This window comes from Bombina bombina, chromosome 2, assembly GCF_027579735.1.
Source record: "Bombina bombina isolate aBomBom1 chromosome 2, aBomBom1.pri, whole genome shotgun sequence".
Taxonomy (NCBI): domain Eukaryota; kingdom Metazoa; phylum Chordata; class Amphibia; order Anura; family Bombinatoridae; genus Bombina; species Bombina bombina.
Window position 1 is genome coordinate 708252896 of NC_069500.1, and position 18002 is coordinate 708270897.

The window sequence follows — 18002 nt, forward strand, 5'->3', positions numbered from 1 at the left end:
GCAAGAGTCCATGAGCTAGTGACGTATGGGATATACATTCCTACCAGGAGGGGCAAAGTTTCCCAAACCTCAAAATGCCTATAAATACACCCCTCACCACACCCACAAATCAGTTTAACGAATAGCCAAGAAGTGGGGTGATAAGAAAAAAGTGCGAAAGCATAAAAAATAAGGAATTGGAATAATTGTGCTTTATACAAAAAAATCATAACCACCACAAAAAAGGGTGGGCCTCATGGACTCTTGCTAATATGAAAGAAATGAATTTATCAGGTAAGTTCTTACATAAATTATGTTTTCTTTCATGTAATTAGCAAGAGTCCATGAGCTAGTGACGTATGGGATAATGACTACCCAAGATGTGGATCTTTCCACGCAAGAGTCACTAGAGAGGGAGGGATAAAATAAAGACAGCCAATTCCGCTGAAAAATAATCCACACCCAAAATAAAGTTTAAATGATAAGCAGAAGATTCAAACTGAAACAGCTGCCTGAAGTACTTTTCTACCAAAAACTGCTTCAGAAGAAGAAAACACATCAAAATGGTAGAATTTAGTAAAAGTATGCAAAGAAGACCAAGTTGCTGCTTTGCAAATCTGATCAACCGAAGCTTCATTCCTAAACGCCCAGGAAGTAGAAACTGACCTAGTAGAATGAGCTGTAATCCTTTGAGGCGGCGTTTTACCCGACTCGACATAAGCATGATGAATTAAAGATTTCAACCAAGATGCCAAAGAAATGGCAGAGGCCTTCTGACCTTTCCTAGAACCGGAAAAGATAACAAATAGACTAGAAGTCTTTCGGAAATTCTTAGTAGCTTCAACATAATATTTCAAAGCTCTAACAACATCCAAAGAATGCAATGATCTCTCCTTAGAATTCTTAGGATTAGGACAGAATGAAGGAACCACAATTTCTCTACTAATGTTGTTAGAATTCACAACCTTAGGTAAACATTTAAAAGAAGTTCGCAACACCGCCTTATCCTGATGAAAAATCAGAAAAGGAGACTCACAAGAAAGAGCAGATAATTCAGAAACTCGTCTGGCAGAAGAGATAGCCAAAAGGAACAAAACTTTCCAAGAAAGTAATTTGATGTCCAACGAATGCATAGGTTCAAACGGAGGAGCTTGAAGAGCCCCCAGAACCAAATTCAAACTCCAAGGAGGAGAAATTTACTTAATGACAGGTTTTATACGAACCAAAGCTTGTACAAAACAATGAATATCAGGAAGATTAGCAATCTTTCTGTGAAAAAGAACAGAAAGAGCAGAGATTTGTCCTTTCAAGGAACTTGCAGACAAACCTTTATCCAAACCATCCTGAAGAAATTGTAAAATTCTCGGAAATCTAAAAGAATGCCAGGAAAAATGATGAGAAAGACACCAAGAAATATAAGTCTTCCAGACTCTATAATATATCTCCCTAGATACAGATTTACGAGCCTGTAACATAGTATTAATCAGTCAGAGAAACCTCTTTGACTAAGAATCAAGCGTTCAATCTCCATACCTTTAAATTTAAGGATTTGAGATCCTGGTGGAAAAAAGGACCTTGCGACAAAAGGTCTGGTCTTAACGGAAGAGTCCACGGTTGGCAAGAGGCCATCCGGACAAGATCCGCATACCAAAACCTGTGAGGCCATGCTGGAGCTACCAGCAGAACAAACGAGCATTCCTTCAGAATCTTGGAGATTACTCTTGGAAGAAGAACTAGAGGCAGAAAGATATAGGCAGGATGATACTTCCAAGGAAGTGACAATGCATCCACTGCTTCCGCTTGAGGATCCCTGGATCTGGACAGATACCTGGGAAGTTTCTTGTTTAGATGAGAGGCCATCAGATCTATTTCTGGAAGTCCCCACATTTGAACAATCTTAAGAAATACCTCTGGGTGAAGAGACCATTCGCCCGGATGTAACGTTTGGCGGCTGAGATAATCCGCTTCCCACTTGTCTATACCTGGGATATGAACCGCAGAAACTAGACAGGAGCTGGATTCCGCCCATACCAGAATTCGAGATACTTCCTTCATAGCCAGAGGACTAAGTCCCTCCTTGATTATTGATGTATGCCACAGTTGTGACATTGTCTGAAAACAAATGAACGATTCTCTCTTTAGAAGAGGCCATGACTGAAGAGCTCTGAAAATTGCACGGAGTTCCAAAATATTGATCGGTAATCTCACCTCCTGAGATTCCCAAACCCCTTGTGCTGTCAGAGACCCCCAAACAGCTCCCCAACCTGTCAGACTTGCATCTGTTGAAATTACAGTCCAGGTCAGAAGAACAAAAGAAGCCCCCTGAACTAAACGATGGTGATCTGTCCACCACATCAGAGAGTGTCGTACAATCGGTGTTAAAGATATTAATTGAGATATCTTTGTGTAATCCCTGCACAACTGGTTCAGCATACAGAGCTGAAGAGGTCGCATGTGAAAACGAGCAAAGGGGATCGCATCCGATGCAGCAGTCATAAGACCTAGAATTTCCATGCATAAAGCTACCGAAGGGAATGATTGTGACTGAAGGTTTCGACAAGCTAATATCAACTTTAGACGTCTCTTGTCTGTCAAAGACAGAGTCATGGACACTGAATCTATCTGAAAACCTAAAAAAGGTTACCCTTGTCTGAGGAATCAATGAATTTTTTGGTAAATTGATCCTCCAACCATGATCTTGATGAATCAGAATATGCAGATATGCATCCTGTAAATCTATTGTGGACATATAATGCCCTTGCTGAACAAAAGGCAGGATAGTCCTTATAGTTACCATTTTGAATGTTGGTATCCTTACATAACGATTCAATATTTTTACATCCAGAACTGGTCTGAAGGAATTCTCCTTCTTTGGTACAATGAAGAGATTTGAATAAAACCCCAGCCCCTGTTCCAGAACTGGAACTGGTATAATTACTCCAGCCAACTCTAGATCTGAAACACATTTCAGAAATGCTTGAGCCTTCGCTAGGTTTACTGGGACACGGGAAAGAAAAAATCTCTTTGCAGGAGGCCTTATTTTGAAGCCAATTCTGTACCCTTTTGAAAAGATGTTCTGAATCCAGAGATTGTGAACGGAATTGAACCAAATTTCTTTGAAAAAACGTAATCTGCCCCCTACCAGCTGAACTGGAATTAGGGCCGCACCTTCATGTGGACTTGGGAGCTGGCTTTGGTTTTCTAAAAGGCTTGGATTTATTCCAGACAGGAGATGGTTTCCAAACTGATACCGCTCCTGAGGATGAAGGATCAGGCTTTTGTTCCTTGTTGTGACGAAAGGAACGAAAACGATTATTAGACCTAAATTTACCTTTAGATTTTTTATCCTGTGGTAAAAAAGTTCCTTTCCCTCCAGTAACAGTTGAGATAATAGAATCCAACTGGGAACCAAATAATTTATTACCCTGGAAAGAAAGGGAAAGCAGAGTAGACATAGAAGACATATCAGCATTCCAAGTTTTAAGCCATAAAGCTCTTCTAGCTAAAATAGCTAGAGACATATACCTGACATCAACTCTAATGATATCAAAGATGGCATCACAAATAAAATTATTAGCATGTTGTAGAAGAATAATAATGCTATGAGAATTATGATCTGTTACTTGTTGCGCTAAAGCTTCTATCCAAAAGGTTGAAGCTGCAGCAACATCCGCTAAAGATATAGCAGGTCTAAGAAGATTACCTGAACACAAGTAAGCTTTTCTTAGAAAGGATTCAATTTTCCTATCTAAAGGATCCTTAAAGGAAGTACCATCTGCCGTAGGAATAGTAGTACGCTTAGCAAGAGTAGAGACAGCCCCATCAACCTTAGGGATTTTGTCCCAAAAATCTAATCTGTCAGATGGCACAGGATATAATTGCTTAAAACGTTTAGAAGGAGTAAAAGAATTACCCAAATTATTCCATTCCCTGGAAATTACTTCAGAAATAGCACCAGGGACAGGAAAAACTTCTGGAATAACTACAGGAGATTTAAAAACCTCATCTAAACGTTTAGCTTTAGTATCAAGAGGACTAGAATCCTCAATTTCTAATGCAATTAGGACTTCTTTAAGTAAAGAACGAATAAATTCCATTTTAAATAAATATGAAGATTTATCAGCATCAACCTCTGAGACAGAATCCTCTGAATCAGAAGAACCAATATCAGTATCAGAATGATGATGTACATTTAAAAATTCATCTGAAAAATGAGAAGTTTTAAAAGACTTTTTACGTTTACTAGAAGGAGGAATAACAGACATAGCCTTCTTAATGGATTTAGAAACAAAATCTCTTATGTTATCAGGAACACTCTGAGTATTAGATGTTGACGGAACAGCAACAGGTAATGTAACAGTACTAAAGGAAATATTATCTGCATTAGCAAGTTTGTCATGACAAACAGTTCAAACAACAGCTGGAGGAACAGATACCAAAAGTTTACAGCAGATACACTTAGCTTTGGTAGCTCCAGCACCAGGCAGGGATATTCCAGAAGTATCTTCTGACTCAGCTTCAACGTGGGACATCTTGCAATATGTAATAGAAAAAACAACATATAAAGCAAAATTGATCAAATTCCTTAAATGACAGTTTCAGGAATGGGAAAAAAATGCCATAGAACAAGCTTCTAGCAACCAGAAGCACAAAATAATGAGACTTAAATAATGTGGAGACAATAGTGACGCCCATATTTTTTTAGCGCCAAAAAAGCCGCCCACATTATTTGGCGCCTAAATGCTTTTGGCGCCAAAATGACGCCACATCCGGAACGCCGACACCTTTGGCGCAAAAAAAACGTCAAAAATGACGCAACTTCCGGCGACACGTATGACGCCGGAAACAGAAAAAAAATTTGCGCCAAAAAAGTCCGCGCCAAGAATGACGCAATAAAATGAAGCATTTTCAGCCCCCACGAGCCTAACAGCCCACAGGGAAAAGTCAAATTTTTAAGGTAAGAAAAAATGATTTATTCATATGCATTATCCCAAATATGAAACTGACTGTCTGAAATAAGGAATGTTGAACATCCTGAGTCAAGGCAAATAAATGTTTGAATACATATATTTAGAACTTTATAAAAAAGTGCCCAACCATAGCTTAGAGTGTCACAGAAAATAAGACTTACTTACCCCAGGACACTCATCTACATGTAGTAGAAAGCCAAACCAGTACTGAAATCAGTAGAGGAAATGGTATATATAAGAGTATATCGTCGATCTGAAAAGGGAGGTAAGAGATGAATCTCTACGACCGATAACAGAGAACCTATGAAATAGACCCCGTAGAAGGAGATCACTGCATTCAAATAGGCAATACTCTCCTCACATCCCTCTGACATTCACTGCACGCTGAGAGGAAAACCGGGCTCCAACCTGCTGCGGAGCGCATATCAACGTAGAATCTAGCACAAACTTACTTCACCACCTCCATAGGAGGCAAAGTTTGTAAAACTGATTTGTGGGTGTGGTGAGGGGTGTATTTATAGGCATTTTGAGGTTTGGGAAACTTTGCCCCTCCTGGTAGGAATGTATATCCCATACGTCACTAGCTCATGGACTCTTGCTAATTACATGAAAGAAAAGGTAATCTCATCCAAGTCACAAGTATAGGCAAAACACGATGTGCAAAACCCTTTCAGGACTGGCCTAATTTGTCTACATCGGAGCATTCCAATGTAAACAAATTGAAATCAAGCGATCGTGCATGCGATTGCAAGATTTCAATGATGGGACTGGGTAAGGGAGGCATGTCTATGACGCTAGGCACCGCCTACAGACCGCAATGCCATCCAGGAAGTGCTGTTGACTTCAGTACAGCCAAACTAGGACATTCCATGCTGTCCTAACGGCGCAAAAGCCCAGCGCAGTAAGGACGGCATGAAACGTCCTAAGGTCGGGAAGGAATTAAGCTAACGCCACACAAATAATTATAATATTCCATGTCTTTATTGAACACATCCCATTAATCATTCACAGTGCTGTGGAAAAAGTGAACACTTGGATATAATAGCTAGTTGAACCTCCTTTGGCAGAAATAACCTCAACCAAGCATTTCTAGTAGCTGCGGATTAAACTTGCACAACGTACAGGAGGAATTTTTGATCACTCTTCCTTACAAAATTGGTACAAGCTCAGCCATTTTCTTAGAACTCAGACCTTAACCCGAGAGATGCTGTAGAAAGAGCTCAAGAGAGCTGTTCACACCAGACATCCTGCCAACTCCAAAAGGCAGATTTTCTTTTTTGAAGCCATTCTGTAGTGAGTTTACTTCATTGTTTAGGATCATTGTCCTGCTGCATCACCCAACTTTTACTGAACTTCAGCTGGCGCACAGCTACACAGAAATTTTCCTGTAGGATATCTTGATAAACGTGGGAAAGTGGTCTAAGCCCAAAAGTAGGAAAAAAGTCCAAAACCATGAGATGCTCCCCCCACATGCTTAACCATAGTGATGAGGTTTTCATGTTCGTTTCAGCAGTCCACAAAACATTTTCCCAGTAAGGTTGTGGAGTTTCAAGGTGGTCTTTGGCAAACTTCAGGCGCGCAGCAATATTTTTTTTGGAAAGCAGCGGCTTTCTTTGTGGTGTCCTGCCATGGACATATTGTTCATGATTCTACTATATGGAAAACATTGAAAAGGCAAATATGTTAATCAGCGCCAATGATTTCTTCAAGTTTTTATCTGTCACTCTAAGGTTCTTTTTTTACCTCATTGACAGTTGTGCAATGTGCCTTTTGAGTCATCATCTTGGCTGGACGGCCACTTATAGAGAGAGTAGCCACAGTACTAAATCGTCTCCATTTAGACAATTTGCTTAACAGTGGACAAATGAATATCAAAGCTCTGAGATCATTTTGTAACCCTTTCCAGCTTTATGCAATAATTCTTGATCGCATGTCTTTATTGCAAAGCATGGTTCACATCAAAAGATGCATTTGGTGGATAGCAATCTCTAACCCAACACCTCCAATCTTGTTTCATATAATTGGTCACCAAGTTTGCCAATTTCTAAATCTAACTAGCATTTGGTGAAAACATTAGACTAGGGTTTCACATACTTTATCCAATCTATACTCTGAATATTTGAATTATATATTCAATATATACAAGAACAATAAAATAATGTGTGTGTTATAAGTTAATACAGATTGTGTTTGTTGATTACTGTAATTAAGAAAAAAATCAAACCATATTTTAAAGATAAACATACATAAATGCAGTCGTTTCTAAAGGGTTGATACTTTGGTCACAATTCAGAAGTGATACTGTAAAAATAAATGTAAATACTTTGACTCAATCATTTTTTTCAAAATAAAAAAAATCTTGATTGTAGAAATTAATCAGGACACCTAATTTACCTCCTCTTTGCACTAGAGGCAAAGAGAATGACTGGGGTTTGTGGGAAGGGACGTGATACTTAACAGCCAGGAGTGATATTCCCAACAGTAATTGATGATGATCTGTGGACTCACTGTGTCATTAGAAAGAAATAACAGTAAATACTTTGACTCAATCATTTTAAAAGGTGTACTAGCCCGTTCCTAATTTGTGTATGCATATATGGAATGACTATCTTCTTTACCACCTTCCCTTATTGAGCAACATGTGAACATTTTATGCACTGTTGCCATTTGCCAAGACAGAAAATGTGTTTTTTGTAATATGAATAAGCATGGAGAGGAGCAACTGTTAAATGAAGGTAATGGCAGTGTTAAGACTTGATCATATTGTGGCACAAGTTTACCATTTATAACTAAAACCCCAGTTTTTCTTGTAATAGTTAAATATATACAGGCATTTTAAAAACTGGAGGAAGTAAAAAAACAAAACTTTCATATTTCATGTTAGACATGTACTGGGTCTTGAGGGGAAAAAAAAGCATTAAGCAAAACAAAAATTTTAATATAAAATTTTTTATGTTTTTGAATACAAAAAGTAACTATTTAAATTAGCTGTGCATCCTGTGTAATGGATATAAAAACAAACAAACAAACAAAAAAAACAACACAACATTGATTTCCAAGGTTTAAAATATATAGTTTTCAGGTTCTATGTTCTTCCTATAAATCTAACTCACACACCGGGATTAAAAAAGGGATTGGTTAATAATTTTATTAACCAAAGAAAATAAAAACCATTTCCTAAACACACAAAAATAATTTTCTTTAAAAATTACTTGAGGCTAAAACTTAAAAATTGTTGATTTGTTTTTATTGTAAGCAAAAACAAAAATTTGTTTAACCTCTTAAATATTTAGAGTTAATGTTAAAACATATTGAATATAATAATGCAAAGAAGATCCACTTGTCTAAAATGACAAAAAAGCAATACTAAAACATTTCAGGACAGTTGGCGCACTCTTATTTACCTCTGGTGCATCGGTGTAGTCAAACATCCGGAAAATGACTCTCGGAACTGGGTAGATGGAATCCTCTGTGTGAGGTGGTGGTGTAAATGGAGGAAGGTTGTGTTGCAGAGCTTCACAAAGAATACTATCAAAGGCAAGGTAAGGACGCAATATGTGTCTTTCCTGCCAGCGATCCTTTTTTAATTTCTGAACCTGTGCCCACAGACAATCTAAAGACTGAGAAACAAACAACGCAGTTAAAGGAAGTGTCAAGCCAAATTAATCTTTCATGATTCAGATACAGCACACAATTTTAAACAGCTTTCCAATTCACTTCCATTGTCTAAATGTGCACAATCTTTTAATATGCACATTTTATGAGGGCCCAGCTCCTACTGAGCATGTGCAATATTCACAGAATATATGTATATATATATATATGACCGGAGGAAGCAGGAGCTGCTGTGAAGTTTAAAAGGTAAGTTTTTTTTCACAACAGGAGTGAAATGTAAATTGATGAATTATAGTGCCCCTGTTTTTAATCAAATTTTTAAAAACCGGGCACTTTAGCATCAAAATTTACATTCACTTTAAATAAATCACTCATTTGAAATTCAAACTAAGTTTAAATTGTCTTTTTTTTTTTTTTAAATTCTAATTTTTAATACAATATTCAGATTTACAAATATCTCCAATAAAGACAGCTGAACAGAAAAAGTCAAACATAAATCATGATTAAATTCCTATTACAGTGTATAGCACAGGTAACAGCTTTTTATACCTATGCACATCGTATCACCGCAATACTCCTTTCATAAAAGATATCGATTCCCATAAAATTTAGGGAGCGGGGAGATGACAAAGGGCAAACTTCTTATTCAAGCCTATGTTCTCCTCTGAATACCAAGTCTTTAACATACTTACGGCCAGATTACAAGTTTTGCGTTATGAGGAGTGCGGTGAGAACGTGCAGTTTTTTCTCACCGCTCACTTACCTGCAGCAATGGAATAACAGAATTTATGCTTACCTGATAAATTACTTTCTCCAACGGTGTGTCCGGTCCACGGCGTCATCCTTACTTGTGGGATATTCTCTTCCCCAACAGGAAATGGCAAAGAGTCCCAGCAAAGCTGGTCACATGATCCCTCCTAGGCTCCGCCCACCCCAGTCATTCGACCGACGGACAGGAGGAAATATATATAGGAGAAACCATATGATACCGTGGTGACTGTAGTTAGAGAAAATAATTCATCAGACCTGATTAAAAAACCAGGGCGGGCCGTGGACCGGACACACCGTTGGAGAAAGTAATTTATCAGGTAAGCATAAATTCTGTTTTCTCCAACATTGGTGAGTCCGGTCCACGGCGTCATCCTTACTTGTGGGAACCAATACCAAAGCTTTAGGACACGGATGAAGGGAGGGAGCAAATCAGGTCACCTAAATGGAAGGCACCACGGCTTGCAAAACCTTTCTCCCAAAAATAGCCTCCGAAGAAGCAAAAGTATCAAATTTGTAAAATTTGGCAAAAGTGTGCAGGGAAGACCAAGTCGCTGCCTTACATATCTGGTCAACAGAAGCCTCGTTCTTGAAGGCCCATGTGGAAGCCACAGCCCTAGTGGAGTGAGCTGTGATTCTTTCAGGAGGCTGCCGTCCGGCAGTCTCATAAGCCAATCGGATAATGCTTTTAAGCCAAAAGGAAAGAGAGGTAGAAGTCGCTTTTTGACCTCTCCTTTTACCAGAATAAACAACAAACAAGGAATATGTTTGTCTGAAATCTTTAGTAGCCTCTAAATAGAATTTTAGAGCACGGACTACGTCCAAATTGTGTAACAAACGTTCCTTCTTTGAAACTGGATTTGGACACAAAGAAGGTACAACTATCTCCTGGTTAATATTTTTGTTGGAAACAACTTTCGGAAGAAAACCAGGCTTAGTACGCAAAACCACCTTATCTGCATGGAACACCAGATAGGGCGGAGAACACTGCAGAGCAGATAACTCTGAAACTCTTCTAGCAGAAGAAATTGCAACCAAAAACAAAAAACTTTCCAAAATAATAACTTAATATCTACGGAATGTAAGGGTTCAAACGGAACCCCTTGAAGAACTGAAAGAACTAGATTTAGACTCCAGGGAGGAGTCAAAGGTCTGTAAACAGGCTTGATCCTAACCAGAGCCTGAACAAATGCTTGAACATCTGGCACAGCTGCCAGTCTTTTGTGAAGTAAAACAGATAAAGCAGAGATCTGTCCCTTCAGAGAACTTGCAGATAATCCTTTCTCCAAACCTTCTTGTAGAAAGGATAGAATCTTAGGAATTTTTATCTTGTTCCATGGGAATCCTTTAGATTCACACCAACAGATATATTTTTTCCATATTTTATGGTAAATTTTTCTAGTTACAGGCTTTCTAGCCTGAATCAGAGTATCTATTACAGAATCTGAAAACCCACGCTTTGATAAAATCAAGCGTTCAATCTCCAAGCCGTCAGTTGGAGGGAAACCAGATTCGGATGTTCGAATGGACCCTGAACAAGAAGGTCCTGTCTCAAAGGTAGCTTCCATGGTGGAGCCGATGACATATTCACCAGGTCTGCATACCAAGTCCTGCGTGGCCACGCAGGAGCTATCAAGATCAACGAGGCCCTCTCCTGATTGATCCTGGCTACCAGCCTGGGGATGAGAGGAAACGGTGGGAATACATAAGCTAGGTTGAAGGTCCAAGGTGCTACTAGTGCATCTACTAGGGTCGCCTTGGGATCCCTGGATCTGGACCCGTAGCAAGGAACCTTGAAGTTCTGACAAGACGCCATCAGATCCATGTCTGGAATGCCCCATAATTGAGTTATTTGGGCAAAGATTTCCGGATGGAGTTCCCACTCCCCCGGATGGAATGTCTGACGACTCAGAAAATCCGCTTCCCAATTTTCCACTCCTGGGATGTGGATCGCAGACAAGTGGCAGGAGTGATCCTCCGCCCATTGAATTATCTTGGTCACTTCTTTCATCGCCAGGGAAGTCCTTGTTCCCCCCTGATGATTGATATATGCAACGGTCGTCATGTTGTCTGACTGAAACCTTATGAATTTGGCCTTTGCTAGTTGAGGCCAAGCTCAGAGCATTGAATATCGCTCTCAGTTCCAGAATGTTTATCGGGAGAAGAGACTCTTCCCGAGACAATAGACCCTGAGCTTTCAGGGATTCCCAGACCGCGCCCCAGCCCACTAGGCTGGCGTCGGTCGAGACAATGACCCACTCTGGTCTGCGGAAGCTCATTCCCTGTGACAGATTGTCCAGGGTCAGCCACCAACGGAGTGAATCTCTGGTCTTTTGATCTACTTGAATCGTCGGAGACAAGTCTGTATAATCCCCATTCCACTGTCTGAGCATGCACAGTTGTAATGGTCTTAGATGAATTCGTGCAAAAAGAACTATGTCCATTGTTGCAACCATCAATCCTATTACTTCCATGCACTGCGCTATGGAAGGACGAGGAACAGAATGAAGTACTTGACAAGAGCTTAGAAGTTTTGATTTTCTGACCTCTGTCAGAAAAATCCTCATTTCTAAGGAATCTATTATTGTTCCCAAGAAGGGAACTCTTGTTGACGGGGACAGAGAACTTTTTTCTTTGTTCACCTTCCATCCGTGAGATCTGAGAAAGGCTAGGACGATGTCCGTATGAGCCTTTGCTTTTGACAGGGACGACGCTTGAATCAGGATGTGGTCCAAGTAAGGTACTACTGCAATGCCCCTTGGTCTTAGAACCGCTAGAAGGGACCCTAGTACCTTTGTGAAAATCCTTGGAGCAGTGGCTAATCCAAATGGAAGTGCCACAAACTGGTAATGCTTGTCCAGAAAAGCGAACCTTAGGAACTGATGATGTTCCTTGTGGATAGGAATATGTAGGTACGCATCCTTTAAATCCACGGTAGTCATAAATTGATTTTCCTGGATAGTAGGTAGGATTGTTCGAATAGTTTCCATTTTGAACGATGGTACCCTGAGAAATTTGTTTAGGATCTTTAGATCCAAAATTGGTCTGAATGTTCCCTCTTTTTTGGGAACTATGAACAGATTGGAATAAAATCCCATTCCTTGTTCTCTTATTGGAACTGGATGTATCACTCCCATCTTTAACAGGTCTTCTACACAATGTAAGAATGCCTGTCTCTTTATTTGGTTTGAAGATAATTGAGACCAGTGGAACCTTCCCCTTGGGGGTAGTTCCTTGAATTCCAGGAGATAACCTTGAGAAACTATTTCTAGCGCCCAAGGATCCTGAACATCTCTTGCCCAAGCCTGAGCAAAGAGAGAAAGTCTGCCCCCCACTAGATCCGGTCCCGGATCGGGGGCTATCCCTTCATGCTGTTTTGGTAGCAGTGGTAGGCTTCTTGGCCTGCTTACCCTTGTTCCAGCCTTGCATTGGTTTCCAGGCTGGTTTGGGTTGTGAAGTATTACCCTCTTGCTTAGAGGATACAGAATTAGAGACTGGTCCGTTTCTGCGAAAGGGACGAAAATTAGGCTTATTATTAGCCTTAAAAGACCTATCCTGTGGGAGGGCGTGGCCCTTTCCCCCAGTGATGTCTGAAATAATCTCTTTCAAATCAGGTCCAAATAATGTTTTACCTTTGAAAGGAATGTTAAGCAATTTTGTCTTGGAAGACACATCCGCTGACCAAGACTTTAGCCAAAGCACTCTGCGCGCCACGACAGCAAACCCTGAATTTTTCGCAGCTAATCTAGCTAATTGCAAAGCGGCATCTAAAACAAAAGAGTTAGCCAATTTAAGTGCTTGAACTCTGTCCATAACCTCCTCATACGAAGATTCTTTACTGAGCGATTTTTCTAGTTCCTCGAACCAGAAACACGCTGCCGTAGTGACAGGAACAATGCATGAAATTGGTTGTAGAAGGTAACCTTGCTGTACAAAAATCTTTTTAAGCAAACCCTCTAATTTCTTATCCATAGGATCTTTGAAAGCACAACTATCTTCGATAGGAATAGTAGTGCGTTTGTTTAGAGTAGAAACCGCCCCCTCGACCTTGGGGACTGTCTGCCATAAGTCCTTTCTGGGGTTGACTATAGGAAATAATTTCTTAAATATAGGGGGGGGGGGGACAAAAGGTATGCCGGGCCTTTCCCACTCTTTATTTACTATGTCCGCCACCCGCTTGGGTATAGGAAAAGCGTTGGGGGGCACCGGAACCTCTAGGAACTTGTCCATCTTACATAATTTCTCTGGAATGACCAAATTGTCACAATCATCCAGAGTAGATAACACCTCCTTAAGCAGTGCGCGGAGTTGTTCTAATTTAAATGTCACAACATCAGGTTCAGCTTGATGAGAAATTTTTCCTGAATCTGAAATTTCTCCATCAGACAAAACCTCCCTCATGGCCCCTTGAGATTCGTGTGAGGGTATGTCAGAACAGTTATCATCAGCGTCCTCTTGCTCTTCAGTGTTTAAAACAGAGCAATCGCGCTTTCTCTGATAAGTAGGCATTTTGGATAAAAGATTTGCTATGGAGTTATCCATTACAGCCGTTAATTGTTGCATGGTAATAAGTATTGGCGCACTAGATGTACTAGGGGCCTCCTGTGTGGGCATAACTGGTGTAGACACAGTAGGGGATGATGTAGTATCATGTTTACTCCCCTCATTTGAGGAATCATCTTGGGCAATATCATTATCTGTTGCATTACTGTCCTTACTTTGTTTGGACACTATGGCACAATTATTACATAAATTTAAATGGGGAGACACATTGGCTTTCATACATATAGAACATAGCTTATCTGATGGTACAGACATGTTAAACAGGCTTAAACTTGTCAACAAAGCACAAAAAACGTTTTAAAATAAAACCGTTACTGTCACTTTAAATTTCAAACTGAAAACACTTTATTACTGAATATGTGAAAAAGTATGAAGGAATTGTTCAAAATTCACCAAAATTTCACCACAGTGTCTTAAAGCATTAAAAGTATTGCACACCAAATTTCAGAGCTTTAACCCTTACATTAACGGAACCGGAGCCGTTTTTACATTTAACCCCTATACAGTCCCAGAATGAGGCTCTGTCTATAACTAGAAAGGCCCCCAGACTAAAAAAGGTGTCCAACACAGTGCCTGCCGTTTTTCTAAACGTTCCCCAAGATTATAATACCAATAATTTGTTAGAATCTGCATAATATGCCTAGTAAAGCAATTGTTTTAGCCCAGAAAAATGTCTACCAGTTTTTAAGCCCTTTTTGAAGCCCTTTATTCTTTTATGTTTAACTAAGAAAATGGCTTACCGGTCCCCATGAGGGGAAATGACAGCCTTCCAGCATTACATGGTCTTGTTAGAAATATGGCTAGTCATACCTTAAGCAGAAAAGACTGCTAACTGTTTCCCCCAACTGAAGTTACTTCATCTCAACAGTCCTGTGTGGAAACAGCAATCGATTTTAGTTACTGTCTGCTAAAATCATCTTCCTCTTACAAACAGAAATCTTCATCCTTTTCTGTTTCAGAGTAAATAGTACATACCAGCACTATTTTAAAATAACAAACACTTGATAGAAGAATAAAACTACATTTAAACACCAAAAAACTCTTAACCATCTCCGTGGAGATGTTGCCTGTGCAACGGCAAAGAGAATGACTGGGGTGGGCGGAGCCTAGGAGGGATCATGTGACCAGCTTTGCTGGGACTCTTTGCCATTTCCTGTTGGGGAAGAGAATATCCCACAAGTAAGGATGACGCCGTGGACCGGACACACCAATGTTGGAGAAAATGGGTTTTTACAAACCCGGCGTCAAGACAAAAAGTGAGTGTAGAGCAAAATTGAGCTCCACACTGCACTCCAATACCAGCGCTGCTTAAGTCAGTGGTGATCTGGTTGTACGTGCTTGTGCACGATTTCCCCATAGACATCAATGGGGAGAGCTGGCTAAGAAAAAGTCTAACACCTGCCAAAAAGCAGCGTAAATCTCAGTAACGCAGCCCCATTGATTCCTATTGGGAAATAAAAGTTATGTTTACACCTAACACCCTAACATCTAAACACCCGTAATCTGCCGCCCCCGACATCGCCGCCACCTACATTATATTTATCAACCCCAAATCTGCTGCCCCCAACATCGCCGACACCTACATTATATTTATTAACCCCTAATCTCCCTCCCCCAATGTCGCCGCAACCTACCTACATTTATTATCCCTAATCTGCCGTCCAACGTCGCCACCACTATTCTAAATTTATTAACCCCTAATCCTAAATCTAACCCTAACCCCCCCTAACTTAAATATAATTTAAATAAATCTAAATAAAATTACTATAATTAACTAAATTATTCCTATTTAAAACTAAATACTTACCTATAAAATAAACCCTAAGCTAGCTACAATATAACTAATAGTTACATTGTATCTAGCTTCGGTTTTATTTTACAGGTAAGTTTGTATTTATTTTAACTAGGTAGAATAGTTATTAACTATTTAAATAACTACCTAGCTAAAATAAAGACAAATTTACCTGTAAAATAAAACCTAACCTAATTTACACTAACACCTAATACTACAATTAAATAAATTCCCTAAATTAAATACAATTAAATAAATTAAATTAGCTAAATCACACAAAAAAACACACTAAATTACACAAAATAAAAAACAAATTACAAAAAAATAAAATAAAATTACAAAATAAAAAAAATCCTAGCCTAAACTAAACTACCAATAGCCCTTAAAAGGGCCTTTTGCGGGGCATTGCCCCAAAGAAATCTGCTCTTTTACCTGTAAAAAAAAAAGCAAACAAAAAAAACAACAACCCCCCCAACAGTAAAACCCACCACCCACACAACCAACCCTCCAAATAAAATCCTAACTAAAAAAACCTAAGCTCCCCCCATTGCCCTGAAAAGGGCATTGCCCTTAAAAGGGAAGGGGTTAATAAATTTAGAAGTAAGGGGGCGGCAGATTAGGGGTTAATAAATGTAGGTAGGTTGTGGCGACATTGGGGAGGGAGATTACGGGTTAATAAATATAATGTAGGTGTCGGCGATGTTGGGGACGGCAGATTAGGGGTTAATAAATATAATGTAGGTGGTGGCGATGTCCGGAGCGGAAGATTAGGGGTTAATAAGTATAATGTAAGTGGCGGCAATGTTAGGGGCGGTAGACTAGGGGTTAATATTTAACTAGTGTTTGTGAGGCATGAGTGCGGCAGTTTAGGGATTAATGTTTATTATAGTGGTGGCGATGTCCGAAGCGGCAGATTAGGGGTTAAAAATGTTATTATAGTGTTTGCGATGCAGGAGGGCCTCGGTTTAGGGGTTAATTGGTAGTTTATGGGTGTTAGTGTACTTTGAAGCACTTTAATTATGAGTTTTATGCTACAGCGTTGTAGTGTAAAACTCATAACTACTGACTTTAGAATGCGTTACGAATCTTGGAGGTAGAGGGTGTACCACTCACTTTTTGGCCTCCCAGGAAAAACTCTTAATACCAGCGCTATGGAAGTCCCATAGAAAAAAGGGATTACAAACTTTACGCAAGTCGGTTTGCGGTAAGGCCAAAAAAAAAAGTGTGCGGTGCCCCTAAACCTGCAAGACTCGTAATACCTGTTAACGCTGCTTTTTCAGCTTACCGCAAAACTCGTAATCTAGCCGTTAGATTTTAGAAGAGGGGATATTATTTGCAACTCAACCTCTTTTGGAAGTGATTGTATCACTCCACGTTAGATGGGATATCATTTTCTTGACAAGGCTAAACAAGGTTGTTTCTGAGATTTCAAAAGACCGAGAAAAGTATTGCGTTCAACTAGAGTTGAATGCAAGTTGATCAATTCTAAGTTAATCAATTCTACATTTTCTGAATTCTACTAAAAGAAAAAAAAAAAAACTGTTTTTCCAGTATCTTACATTTTTTGGTTATTCTACCTATGCAGAAATTAACTTGGAACCAGAAAGCTAAAATTTTAGGGCAGTTCCAGAAACAGTATTCTAGGTCTGCCTTTACTTGTGCAACATCTTGGGCAAAAAATATAATTTCTACTCCACGTATCCAATATGTATGGGGCAATATACAATTTATGTAATCTGGCATTAGATTCTCTAAATTAAAGAAATTGAATTAGATGCTTTTTTCCACTAGCTTGAAACTCACTTCTAGATCTTCAGTATATTACTCCTGCATTGTCTTTTTATTATGCAATTGTACTGTGTTAAATGGTCATTTAACACTAATGATACAATTTTACACAATACTATTAAAGGGACACTGAACCCATTTTTTTTTTATTTTGTGATTCAGATAGAGCATGCAATTTTAAAGGGACACTCAATCAAAATTAAACTTTCATTATTCGGATAGAGCATGCCATTTTAAACAACTTTCCAATTTACTTCCATTAACAAAATGTGCACAGTATTTTTATATTTAAACTTTTTGAGTTACCAGCTCCTACTGAGCATGTGCAAGAATAAGTGTGTATGCATTTGTGAATGGCTGATGGCTGTCACATGGTACGTGTATGCATTTGTAATTGGCTGATGGCTGTCACATGTTACAGGGGGAGAGGAAAAAGTCATAACTTTAAAAATTGTCCGAAAATAAAAATCTACTACTCATTTGAAGTTTAGACTAAGTGCTATTGCATTGTCTTGTTATTTTGCATT

The 18002-nt window shown here is 39.3% G+C and overlaps 1 protein-coding gene across 1 annotated transcript in view; it reads right to left on the reverse strand.

Moving 5' to 3' along the window:
- The window catches only part of NCBP1 (nuclear cap binding protein subunit 1), a 188252-nt gene that overhangs the window by 110446 nt on the left and 59804 nt on the right, over positions 1–18002 (reverse strand). Inside the window, exon 8 of the mRNA XM_053702701.1 lies at positions 8354–8569. Within this exon, the coding sequence (XP_053558676.1) occupies positions 8354–8569 (216 nt within the window). The remainder of the gene's footprint in view (positions 1–8353; positions 8570–18002) is intronic.